This window comes from Oncorhynchus kisutch, linkage group LG29, assembly GCF_002021735.2.
Source record: "Oncorhynchus kisutch isolate 150728-3 linkage group LG29, Okis_V2, whole genome shotgun sequence".
NCBI classification, from domain to species: Eukaryota; Metazoa; Chordata; class Actinopteri; order Salmoniformes; family Salmonidae; genus Oncorhynchus; species Oncorhynchus kisutch.
Window position 1 is genome coordinate 41,485,844 of NC_034202.2, and position 12,958 is coordinate 41,498,801.

Genomic DNA, 12,958 nt, shown 5'->3' on the forward strand with positions numbered 1-12,958 from the left:
AGTAGGTTTCTAGAAGTCATTATGTCTCACAGCCTCTCGATGACAACATTAGGTATCCAGAAGTCATCGTGTCTCACAGCCTCTCCATGACGACACTGCAGGCATCATCACTCAGTCTGTCTCCTCTTCTTGAGTGCCTGTCTGTTAGTGATATCATCCCTTTATAACCTGAGTGCCTGTCTGTTTTTATTCATCCTGTTATAGCCTGAGTGCCTGTCTGTTTTTATTCATCCCGTTATAGCCTGAGTGCCAGTCTGTTTGTGCCTTATTACTCAGTTTCATGTTTGGCTTGACAATTCCATAAGAAGTTGGCAGGAGAGCAGAAACCGACTGACCCCCAGGCCTCTTAATTACTTCCTGAACAACAGGTTTGGGACAGACTGACCCCCAGGCCTCTTTAATTACTTCCTGAACAACAGGTTTGGGACAGACTGGCCACCAGGATACCTCTTAAATTTGACATTATATAGGAACACCACAATAGACCATATACACTTAAATACAACAGTATAAACACCATATATAATATACACATACAGTACCAGTCAAACGTTCATTTTAACTATGTTCTACACAAAACAATGAAATAACACATGATGTAAGCAAAAAATATATTTTACAATCTTTGCTGCCTTGACAGCTTTGCACACTCTTGGCATTCTCTCAACCAGCTTCACCTGGAATGCTTTTTCAATTGTCTTGAAGGAGTTCCAGTGTATGCGGAACACTTGTTGGCTGCTTTTCCTTCACTCTGCGCTATAACTCATCCCAAACCATCTCAATTGGGTTGAGGTCGGGTGATTGTGGAGGACAGCTCATCTCAAAGCTGCAGGCTAAATCTAGACTTTGTTTCCTCCACCGCTCACCTTCTACCACAGGTGCCAAACTAACCCTGATTCCGATGACCATGCTACATTACGGAGACATAATTTATAGATCGGCAGGTAAGGATGCTCTCGAGTGGTTAGATGTTCTGTATCATTTGGCCATCAGTGTTATGTTGTCTTATGTCTCTCTTTATGTAGTGTCCTCGTCGTGACATGTTTTGTCCTATATTTATTTTTAAACCCAGCCCGCATCCCCGCAAGGAGGCCTTCATTGTGAACAAGAATTTGTTTTTAACCGACTTGCTTAGTTAAATAAAAAAAGGATCTGACCCCACCACTCTCCTTCTTGGGCAAATAGCCCCTACACAGCCCGGAGGCGTGTTGGGGCACTGTCCTGTTGATAAAAACCAATAGCCCCAATAAACTGAAACCAGATGGGATGGCGTATTGCTGCAGAATGCTGTGGTAGCCATGCTGGTTGTGGGCAAAGCACCCCCACACCATAACACCTCCTCCTCCATGTTTCACAGTGGGAACCACACATGGAGATCATCCGTTCACAAAGATGCAAAAATTGCATATGAACTCATCAGGCCAGACAGATTTCCACCAGTAATGTCCATTGCTCGTGTTTCTTGGCCCAAGGAAGTCTTATTGGTGACCTTTAGTAGTCGTGTCTTTCCAGCAATTTGACCACGAAAGACTGATTTAGTCTCCTCTGAAGAGCTGACGTTAAGATGCGTCTGTTACTTGAACACTGAAGCATTTATTTGGGCTGCAGTTAACTAATGCCTTTCTCTGCAGCAGAGGTATCTTCTGTATACCACCCCAACCTTGTAACAGAGGTAACCCTGGGTCTTCCATTCCTGTGACAGTCCTCATGAGAGCCAGCTTCATCACAGCGCTTGGTTTTTGCGATTGCACTTGAAGAACCTTAAAGTTCTTGAAATGTTCCACATTGACTGACCTTCCACGTCTTAAAGTAGTGGACTGTCATTTCTCTTTGCTTATTTGAGCCGTTCCTGCCATAATATGGACATGGGTCTTTTATCAAATAGGGCTATCTTCATTATACCACCCCTACCTTGTAACAACTGATGGCGTTATGATATACAAACAGCTACATGATATATGAACCCACCATTTATCTTTGCACTCTTGGCATTCTCTCAACCAGCTTCATGAGGTAGTAACCCAGAATGCATTTCAATTAGCAGATGTGCATTGTTCAACATTAATTTGTGGAATTTCTTTCCTTCTTAATGCGTTTGAGCCAATCAGATGTGTTGTGACAGGGTAGGGGCGGTATACAGAAGATAGCCCTACTTAGTAAAAGACCAAGTCCATATTATGGGAGGTGTTGGACCGCAGAGTGAAGGAAAAGCAGCCAACAAGTGCTCAGCATATGTGGGAAGTCCTTCAAGACTGTGGGAAAAGCAGTCCAGGTGAAGAGGCATGATTAACAGCAACATCATTGGGGCCCCCGAGTGGCGCAGTGGTCTAAGGCATTGTATCTCAGTGCAAGAAGCATCACTACCGGGGCGGCAGGTAGCCTAGTGGTTAGAGCGTTAGACTAGTAACCGGAAGGTTGCAAGTTCAAACCCCCGAGCTGACAAGGTACAAATCTGTCGTTCTGCCCCTGAACAGGCAGTTAACCCACTATTCCTAGGCCGTAATTGAAAATAAGAATTTGTTCGTAACCGACTTGCCTAGTAAAATAAAAAAATAAAAACTACAGTCCCTGGTTCGAATCCGGCTGTGATTGTACCAAAGGGCGACTCACAATTGGCCCAGCGTCGTCCGGGTTTGGCCGTCATTGTAAATAAGAATTTGTTCTTAACCGACAGTTAAATAAATAAAAGGTATTTAAATAGTGGCGTCATGTGATATTTAAATACCACAGAGTACATCAAACCTCCCTTTCTTTCAACATTAACCTCCAAACAAAATAACCAGTGTTAACATGTTTGGTGAGGAGGAGCAACTGAGTGTGGGTGTGACTGTCAGTGAGAACCAACCAATAACAGACAAGACGAGGGCGTTGCGTTTTTATAAACATTTATTCCTCTGTACATCTCCCCGGCAGCCGTTTAGATGATGCCAATCTGAAACACAAAACATGACAGGTTTTAGACAGGCATCATAGGACTGTTATAACGTCGTCATAGGGCATTTATAAAGCGTCACAGAGCAGGTGGTCTCTGGCATCAGTGGTTCCTTTGAGTCTGTCATTATTCATCAGAAATTATATCATGCATCATCTGCCCAGAGCCTCTACTGCAGTCTGATTGGACACCACACCTTGTCTCCAACGCTATTGGCTGACAGTGAACATGCGTCAGTCCTCACGAGAGGAGTCTTGTAGACTACTGCGACGCAGAGACGTTTCTGTCACAATGGTGCTACACTCTAGAGCTCACCTTGTTGGCGACATCCAACGCATCGTAATCTGGTGCCAGGCGCACGTATGCCTTCTTCTCACCGTCAGGCCTGGGGGAGACAGTGGAGGAGAGGGAGGGGTAGGGGAGAGAGTGGAGGAGAAGGGGAGTGGAGGAGAGGGGGACAAAGAGATGAGGATATTATTATGACCTCATGTGTTCCACCAGTCAGTGGGGAAAACAATGTAATAGACTGTAACCATTAACTAAGACCTAGTGTAAGACTGTAACCATTAACTAAGACCTAGTGTAATAGACTGTAACCATTAACTAAGACCTAGTGTAATAGACTGTAACCATTAACTAAGACCTAGTGTAATAGACTGTAACCATTAACTAAGACCTAGTGTAATAGACTGTAACCATTAACTAAGACCTAGTGTAAGACTGTAACCATTAACTAAGACCTAGTGTAAGACTGTAACCATTAACTAAGACCTAGTGTAATAGACTGTAACCATTAACTAAGACCTAGTGTAATAGACTGTAACCATTAACTAAGACCTAGTGTAATAGACTGTAACCATTAACTAAGACCTAGTGTAAGACTGTAACCATTAACTAAGACCTAGTGTAATAGACTGTAACCATTAACTAAGACCTAGTGTAATAGACTGTAACCATTAACTAAGACCTAGTGTAATAGACTGTAACCATTAACTAAGACCTAGTGTAAGACTGTAACCATTAACTAAGACCTAGTGTAATAGACTGTAACCATTAACTAAGACCTAGTGTAATAGACTGTAACCATTAACTAAGACCTAGTGTAATAGACTGTAACCATTAACTAAGACCTAGTGTAAGACTGTAACCATTAACTAAGACCTAGTGTAATAGACTGTAACCATTAACTAAGACCTAGTGTAATAGACTGTAACCATTAACTAAGACCTAGTGTAAGACTGTAACCATTAACTAAGACCTAGTGTAAGACTGTAACCATTAACTAAGACCTAGTGTAATAGACTGTAACCATTAACTAAGACCTAGTGTAATAGACTGTAACCATTAACTAAGACCTAGTGTAATAGACTGTAACCATTAACTAAGACCTAGTGTAATAGACTGTAACCATTAACTAAGACCTAGTGTAATAGACTGTAACCATTAACTAAGACCTAGTGTAATAGACTGTAACCATTAACTAAGACCTAGTGTAATAGACTGTAACCATTAACTAAGACCTAGTGTAATAGACTGTAACCATTAACTAAGACCTAGTGTAATAGACTGTAACCATTAACTAAGACCTAGTGTAAGACTGTAACCATTAACTAAGACCTAGTGTAATAGACTGTAACCATTAACTAAGACCAGACCTTTTAATGTAACAGACTGTAACCATTAACTAAGACCTTCTACTGTAATGGACTGTAACCATTAACTAAGACCAGACCTTTTAATGTAACAGACTGTAACCATTAACTAAGACCTACTGTAAGACTGTAACCATTAACTAAGACCTACTGTAAGACTGTAACCATTAACTAAGACCTACTGTAATAGGCTGTAACCATTAACTAAGACCTACAGTAATAGACTGTAACCATTAACTAAGACCTACAGTAAGACTGTAACCATTAACTAAGACCTAGTGTAATAGACTGTAACCATTAACTAAGACCTAGTGTAATAGACTGTAACCATTAACTAAGACGTAGTGTAATAGACTGTAACCATTAACTAAGACCTAGTGTAAGACTGTAACCATTAACTAAGACCTAGTGTAAGACTGTAACCATTAACTAAGACCTAGTGTAAGACTGTAACCATTAACTAAGACCTAGTGTAATAGACTGTAACCATTAACTAAGACCTAGTGTAATAGACTGTAACCATTAACTAAGACCTAGTGTAATAGACTGTAACCATTAACTAAGACCTAGTGTAATAGACTGTAACCATTAACTAAGACCTAGTGTAATAGACTGTAACCATTAACTAAGACCTAGTGTAATAGACTGTAACCATTAACTAAGACCTAGTGTAATAGACTGTAACCATTAACTAAGACCTAGTGTAATAGACTGTAACCATTAACTAAGACCTAGTTTAAGACTGTAACCATTAACTAAGACCTAGTGTAAGACTGTAACCATTAACTAAGACCTAGTGTAAGACTGTAACCATTAACTAAGACCTAGTGTAAGACTGTAACCATTAACTAAGACCTAGTGTAAGACTGTAACCATTAACTAAGACCTAGTGTAATAGACTGTAACCATTAACTAAGACCTAGTGTAATAGACTGTAACCATTAACTAAGACCTAGTGTAAGACTGTAACCATTAACTAAGACCTAGTGTAAGACTGTAACCATTAACTAAGACCTAGTGTAAGACTGTAACCATTAACTAAGACCTAGTGTAATAGACTGTAACCATTAACTAAGACCTAGTGTAATAGACTGTAACCATTAACTAAGACCTAGTGTAATAGACTGTAACCATTAACTAAGACCTAGTGTAATAGACTGTAACCATTAACTAAGACCTAGTGTAATAGACTGTAACCATTAACTAAGACCTAGTGTAATAGACTGTAACCATTAACTAAGACCTAGTGTAATAGACTGTAACCATTAACTAAGACCTAGTGTAATAGACTGTAACCACTAACTAAGACCTAGTTTAAGACTGTAACCATTAACTAAGACCTAGTGTAAGACTGTAACCATTAACTAAGACCTAGTGTAAGACTGTAACCATTAACTAAGACCTAGTGTAAGACTGTAACCATTAACTAAGACCTAGTGTAAGACTGTAACCATTAACTAAGACCTAGTGTAATAGACTGTAACCATTAACTAAGACCTAGTGTAATAGACTGTAACCATTAACTAAGACCTAGTGTAAGACTGTAACCATTAACTAAGACCTAGTGTAATAGACTGTAACCATTAACTAAGACCTAGTGTAATAGACTGTAACCATTAACTAAGACCTAGTGTAATAGACTGTAACCATTAACTAAGACCTAGTGTAATAGACTGTAACCATTAACTAAGACCTAGTGTAATAGACTGTAACCATTAACTAAGACCTAGTGTAATAGACTGTAACCATTAACTAAGACCTAGTGTAATAGACTGTAACCATTAACTAAGACCTAGTGTAATAGACTGTAACCATTAACTAAGACCTAGTGTAATAGACTGTAACCATTAACTAAGACCTAGTGTAATAGACTGTAACCATTAACTAAGACCTAGTGTAAGACTGTAACCATTAACTAAGACCTAGTGTAAGACTGTAACCATTAACTAAGACCTAGTGTAAGACTGTAACCATTAACTAAGACCTAGTTTAAGACTGTAACCATTAACTAAGACCTAGTGTAAGACTGTAACCATTAACTAAGACCTAGTGTAAGACTGTAACCATTAACTAAGACCTAGTGTAAGACTGTAACCATTAACTAAGACCTAGTGTAAGACTGTAACCATTAACTAAGACCTAGTGTAATAGACTGTAACCATTAACTAAGACCTAGTGTAATAGACTGTAACCATTAACTAAGACCTAGTGTAAGACTGTAACCATTAACTAAGACCTAGTGTAAGACTGTAACCATTAACTAAGACCTAGTGTAAGACTGTAACCATTAACTAAGACCTAGTGTAATAGACTGTAACCATTAACTAAGACCTAGTGTAATAGACTGTAACCATTAACTAAGACCTAGTGTAATAGACTGTAACCATTAACTAAGACCTAGTGTAATAGACTGTAACCATTAACTAAGACCTAGTGTAATAGACTGTAACCATTAACTAAGACCTAGTGTAATAGACTGTAACCATTAACTAAGACCTAGTGTAATAGACTGTAACCATTAACTAAGACCTAGTTTAAGACTGTAACCATTAACTAAGACCTAGTGTAAGACTGTAACCATTAACTAAGACCTAGTGTAAGACTGTAACCATTAACTAAGACCTAGTGTAAGACTGTAACCATTAACTAAGACCTAGTGTAAGACTGTAACCATTAACTAAGACCTAGTGTAATAGACTGTAACCATTAACTAAGACCTAGTGTAATAGACTGTAACCATTAACTAAGACCTAGTGTAAGACTGTAACCATTAACTAAGACCTAGTGTAAGACTGTAACCATTAACTAAGACCTAGTGTAATAGACTGTAACCATTAACTAAGACCTAGTGTAATAGACTGTAACCATTAACTAAGACCTAGTGTAATAGACTGTAACCATTAACTAAGACCTAGTGTAATAGACTGTAACCATTAACTAAGACCTAGTGTAATAGACTGTAACCATTAACTAAGACCTAGTGTAATAGACTGTAACCATTAACTAAGACCTAGTGTAATAGACTGTAACCATTAACTAAGACCTAGTGTAATAGACTGTAACCATTAACTAAGACCTAGTGTAATAGACTGTAACCATTAACTAAGACCTAGTGTAATAGACTGTAACCATTAACTAAGACCTAGTGTAATAGACTGTAACCATTAACTAAGACCTAGTGTAAGACTGTAACCATTAACTAAGACCTAGTGTAAGACTGTAACCATTAACTAAGACCTAGTGTAAGACTGTAACCATTAACTAAGACCTAGTGTAATAGACTGTAACCATTAACTAAGACCTAGTGTAATAGACTGTAACCATTAACTAAGACCTAGTGTAATAGACTGTAACCATTAACTAAGACCTAGTGTAATAGACTGTAACCATTAACTAAGACCTAGTGTAAGACTGTAACCATTAACTAAGACCTAGTGTAAGACTGTAACCATTAACTAAGACCTAGTGTAATAGACTGTAACCATTAACTAAGACCTAGTGTAAGACTGTAACCATTAACTAAGACCTACTGTAAGACTGTAACCATTAACTAAGACCTACTGTAAGACTGTAACCATTAACTAAGACCTAGTGTAATAGACTAACCATTAACTAAGACATTCTACTGTAATAGACTGTAACCATTAACTAAGAACAGACCTTCTAATGTAATAGGTGACCAGGTCAGACCAGCGGCCAGGATAGTACCCAGTGACTAATAGTTAGATGTTACTACCTTCAGGCTAGTAATGGACTAATCGGGGTTAGTACAATAACATCAGGATTATATTTTTATGTACCTGATCAATGCGTCTAGTAGTTCGGATTAGAGGTGTAGGGGTCGTGTCATACCTGATGAGCGTGTTGACCTTGGCCACGTCGATGTCGTAGAGCTTCTTGACGGCGTGTTTGATCTGATGCTTGTTGGCCTTGACGTCTACGATGAAGACGAGGGTGTTGTTGTCCTCGATCTTCTTCATTGCCGACTCTGTCGTCAGAGGGAACTTAATGATGGCATAGTGGTCCAACCTGGGGAGGGAGAAGGACGGGGGAATAGGAGATCACGTTCAGCGTGCACCTCACGCTGCGACCCAACCCCACTATATTTGAACCCCATTTAAAAAAAGACACGTATGTTGCTCTAAGGTGCATCAGTGGTTTATAAGGATGGAATCATGGGATATCATACTTTGATCGCTGTTACCATCATTTGCACCCTGAGCAGAGAAACTAACCTGGACTAAACCATAAAATCTCATTCTTAGAGTTTGTATGACTTACTTATTCCTGCGAGGGGCACTCTTCCGGGGGTACTTGGGTTGTCTGCGGAGGCGCAGGGTTTTGGGGCGGCGGAAGGTTGGGGAGGTTCTAATCTTCTTCTTCCTCTGGCTGTGGACTCCTTTCAGAACAGCCTTCTTGGCCTTCAGGGCCTTCACCTTGGCCTCAGTCTTGGCAGGGACAGCTACAAAGGAGAGAGAACGTTCCAACTTGGTTAAGGCTTGAACAGCTACAGGAGATACGTTAGAGAGGGTTTATAAACTAAAGCAGATTAGTTTAACATCCTAAAATCAGAACACTGTTGAACATCTGACCCATCCATATATCAAAAAGAATTAGCAAGACATTGCAGGAAACAACCAATTAGCCTTTACATGTCCAGTGTGCTCTAAATACCTGCAGCCGACAATTTTTGTTTTCTTGGGCGACCTCAGAAAGACATATCTGGGATTGCAAACTCCTTTTGAAATTAAGACATCACCTGAACTATAGTACACTTCTCAAAAAGGTTGGGGTCAATGTGATATTTACCAACTTCTCTCATTTAGCGGGTCAAGACGAATATATTACCAGAATACTTGTACCTTTCTCAAACCTTGCCTTTTCCTACGCCCAACGTTGTAATGTGTGTGTAACGGGCACCCACCCTTTACTGATGTTAATGTCATCACCTTAGCAATTCATCATGTATTTTCTAGCATCGATGTTAAAGTCCTTGTTTAGTTTTTTTTGTTAATAATTGAAATGAATACCGGGTGAGTGTTCACGGGTTGGAGAGGGAAGGGTTCTGACAGATGTGCTCCCATGTAGCCTGCTGTTTTGTGTTGGTGGAATAAGGGGGCATTTTGTGTCATAATTAGCTTCTTTAAAAAACATTTTTACAATTTAACAAAAAGCGAATAAATACTGTCAACAAAAACGTATGCTAGCATTCCTTGCAATTTGATGCATACCTTCAATAAGTTCAAAGTATGTACAACGCAGAACACACCAACGTAAAGGTATTTGGAAATTAATGTACTTCTGGTTACTAAAACGCAATGTGATCGAGGCGTTACTACAGGCCATGCTGTCAAGACCCAACTAAACAACGTGACGAATAAAAATTACATCCACCACATACGGACTGCAATCACTCACGTAAGCTCAAACTTAAGAATTTGAGAAATGGTAATTAATACGCGGAATGAAATAACTACGAATGTTTCAGCGAACTGACTAGCAGAGCCACATTGGATGGAAACATGGTCGGTGGCCACTTCCTACATTTCGCGACATTTGGACACATAAAATAACTACAACTCGTCTGTGACTTTCAACGATCGTAAAGAACATATACACATGTATAAACATCATGTGTAGCTCTTCATATTAAGTGAATTTACGCAAAAACAATGTAGGGATTCACAGACCTTCCTTCTTCGCCTTCGGTGCCATGATGGGAAAGGACGAGCGCTCGGGGTTTCCGCAGCTGTAACACAGGGGCGAGACAGCGGTACTCATATCTCGCGAGACTGGCGAACAGCATCATGGTACTTGTCAGAATATATATTACAATATTACAGTCCAACCCTTAGCTGTGTACTAATACCCATACTAATATACTGTATAATACATACTAAAATTAATTTATAGTAACTGAACGGTTTACTTTCAGTTGAGCGTACTAGCGCTTCGCCTGTCTACCGGAAGTGGATGCTGTTGCTACGCAACTTCTTGGTAGCTTGTTACACATTACTAGCTAGACATCTTACACATTACTAGCTAGACATCTTACGACTTCATTAAGTGTCCACAACGCACAACGACGATATCACATAGCTAAGCTGAGAATGACGTGAATAATCAAGTCAATAGGTTGCGTTCGTAAATTCACTCTGGCTATCGACTTCCGATTTCCAAAGCGCAGTATAACGTTAACTGACGAATTTACGAACGCTCAGTTAAATTGTTGCCAGTGTAACCGGCTAGCTAGTTAGCGGGGTGCGGCTAATACAGTTTCAATCGGTGACGTCACTTGCTCTGAGACCTTGCAGTAGTTGTGGTCAAGGACCACGGCTTTTGTGGAGCGGTGGGTAACGATTCTTCGTGGGAGGCAGTTGTTGATGTGTGCAGAGGTTCCCTGGGGTGAGGAGAGGGACTGAAGCAATACTGTTACACTCACTGCCATTGGACTCTAGAGAAGTGGAAATGCGTTCTCTGGAGTGATGAATCACCCTTCACCATCTGGCAGTCCAACGGACAAATCTGGGTTTGGCGCATACCAGGAGAACGCCACCTGCCCGAATGCATAATGCAAACTGTAAAGTTTGTAGGAGGAGGAATAATGGTCTGGGGCTGTTTTTCATGGTTTGGGCCCCTTAGTTCCAATGAAGGGAAATCTTAACACTACAGCATACAATGACATTCTAGACGATTCTGTGCTTCCAACTTTGTGGCAACAGTTTGGGAAGGCAATTTCCTGTTTCAGCATAACAATGCCCCCGTGCACAAAGCGAGGTCCAATCAGAAATGGTTTGTTGAGATCAGTGTGGAAAAACTTGCCTGGCCTGCACAGGGTTCGATTGTTGAACCTTATGTATTCCTAATCTATATCAATGACCTTGCTGCTGTGTCTTATACCATGCTTCCCATTATCTTTGCTGATGATACCAATTAGATTTTAGCACACAATTTTGATTCACTAATTAATGAAGCCAACTCAAGCATGGACACATTTTCTAAATGTTTCCAGATAAAGAAATCATCTTTAAATGTAAAAAAAAATATATAGATATTTTATTGTTTTCACCAGTAAGAATAAGAAATATTATCCCCCAAAAATTAAGGAGACAGAATCTCAATTGGTGGGAATGAAATGGAACTAGTCACATCCACTAGATTCCTCTGAGATCTAATTGATGAAAAGTTATCCTGGAAAGATCCTATTCAATTTGTCTGCATTAAAGTGATACAATTTGTTGGTATCATCAGACAGATGAGTGGTTTGGTTCATCAGGCTTGCTTCCTATCTCTATACTAGAGCTTCATTTACATGTATTTCATTTACTGTAATATTGTCTGGCCATATGCCCCCTACCTACACAAATTACTCATCATACAAAATACATTTGCAAAACTGCACCTTTGTTTAAGAAACTCTATCTTGTCTATTTACAATGTTAATGTACGCCAATTATGCACTTTCATCTACAAATGCTCATACCTCCCAGACAGTTTACCTAAAACCTTCAATGGATTATTCCAGGTTAATTCTGAAATCCATCTATATAACACAAGACACTGTGATAACCTTCACCCTCCCTACTGCCTCACATAGTCAAATCTCCATCCTATACAGCGGTACCATACTCTGGAATTCTTATCTTCACATTTGCCAAAACAATATCATCCCTCAGTAACTTCAAGTGAAGACCGGAGGTCAGCCTGATGAACCAAACTACTCAGTAATCTCCTCCATGAAGACTGGAGGTCAGCCTGATGAGCCATGAAGACTGGAGGTCAGCCTGATGAACCAAACTACTCAGTAATCTCCTCCATGAAGACTGGAGGTCAGCCTGATGAACCAAACTACTCAGTAATCTCCTCCATGAAGACTGGGGATCAGCCTGATGAACCAAACTACTCAGTAACCTCCTCCATGAAGACTGGGGATCAGCCTGATGAACCAAACTACTCAGTAACCTCCTCCATGAAGACTGGGGGTCAGCCTGATGAACCAAATGACTCAGTAATCTCCTCCATGAAGACTGGAGGTCAGCCTGATGAACCAAACTACTCAGTAATCTCCTCCATGAAGACTGGAGGTCAGCCTGATGAACCAAACTACTCAGTAATCTCCATGAAGACTGGAGGTCAGCCTGATGAACCAAATGACTCAGTAATCTCCTCCATGAAGACTGGAGGTCAGCCTGATGAACCAAACTACTCAGTAATCTCCTCCATGAAGACTGGAGGTCAGCCTGATGAACCAAATGACTCAGTAATCTCCTCCATGAAGACTGGAGGTCAGCCTGATGAACCAAATGACTCAGTAATCTCCTCCATGAAGACTGGAGGTCAGCCTGATGAACCAAACTACTCAGTAATCTCCTCC

The 12,958-nt window shown here is 40.0% G+C and overlaps 1 protein-coding gene and 2 non-coding genes across 3 annotated transcripts; all 3 read right to left on the minus strand.

Annotated features, from left to right (window-relative positions):
* Nucleotides 1–2,868: 2,868 nt before the first annotated feature.
* Nucleotides 2,869–10,404, minus strand: LOC109883581 (60S ribosomal protein L23a). The gene is made up of 5 exons (XM_020475611.2): nucleotides 10,275–10,404; nucleotides 8,866–9,046; nucleotides 8,437–8,613; nucleotides 3,248–3,317; nucleotides 2,869–2,932 (listed from the first exon to the last, which is right to left on the minus strand). The coding sequence occupies exons 1-5, from the start codon at nucleotides 10,363–10,365 to the stop codon at nucleotides 2,918–2,920; spliced, it is 534 nt and encodes a 177-aa protein (XP_020331200.1). The 5' UTR covers nucleotides 10,366–10,404; the 3' UTR covers nucleotides 2,869–2,917.
* Nucleotides 3,030–3,094, minus strand: LOC116358339 (small nucleolar RNA SNORD42). Its single transcript, XR_004206238.1, has one exon. It is a non-coding gene; the product is annotated as a small nucleolar RNA SNORD42 (small nucleolar RNA).
* Nucleotides 8,730–8,801, minus strand: LOC116358340 (small nucleolar RNA Z17). Its single transcript, XR_004206239.1, has one exon. It is a non-coding gene; the product is annotated as a small nucleolar RNA Z17 (small nucleolar RNA).
* Nucleotides 10,405–12,958: the final 2,554 nt, after the last annotated feature.

Excerpts from the sequence above, each read along its gene's own strand:
- LOC109883581 (XM_020475611.2), bottom strand. The coding sequence starts at position 10,365 with ATGAGTACCGCTGTCTCGCCCCTGTGTTACAGCTGCGGAAACCCCGAG. Across the intron at positions 9,047-10,274 it reads ACCGAAGGCGAAGAAGGAAG|CTGTCCCTGCCAAGACTGAG; the intron begins GTCTGTGAATCC and ends TCTCCTTTGTAG. Across the intron at positions 3,318-8,436 it reads AAGGTCAACACGCTCATCAG|GCCTGACGGTGAGAAGAAGG; the intron begins GTATGACACGAC and ends TGTCTCCCCCAG.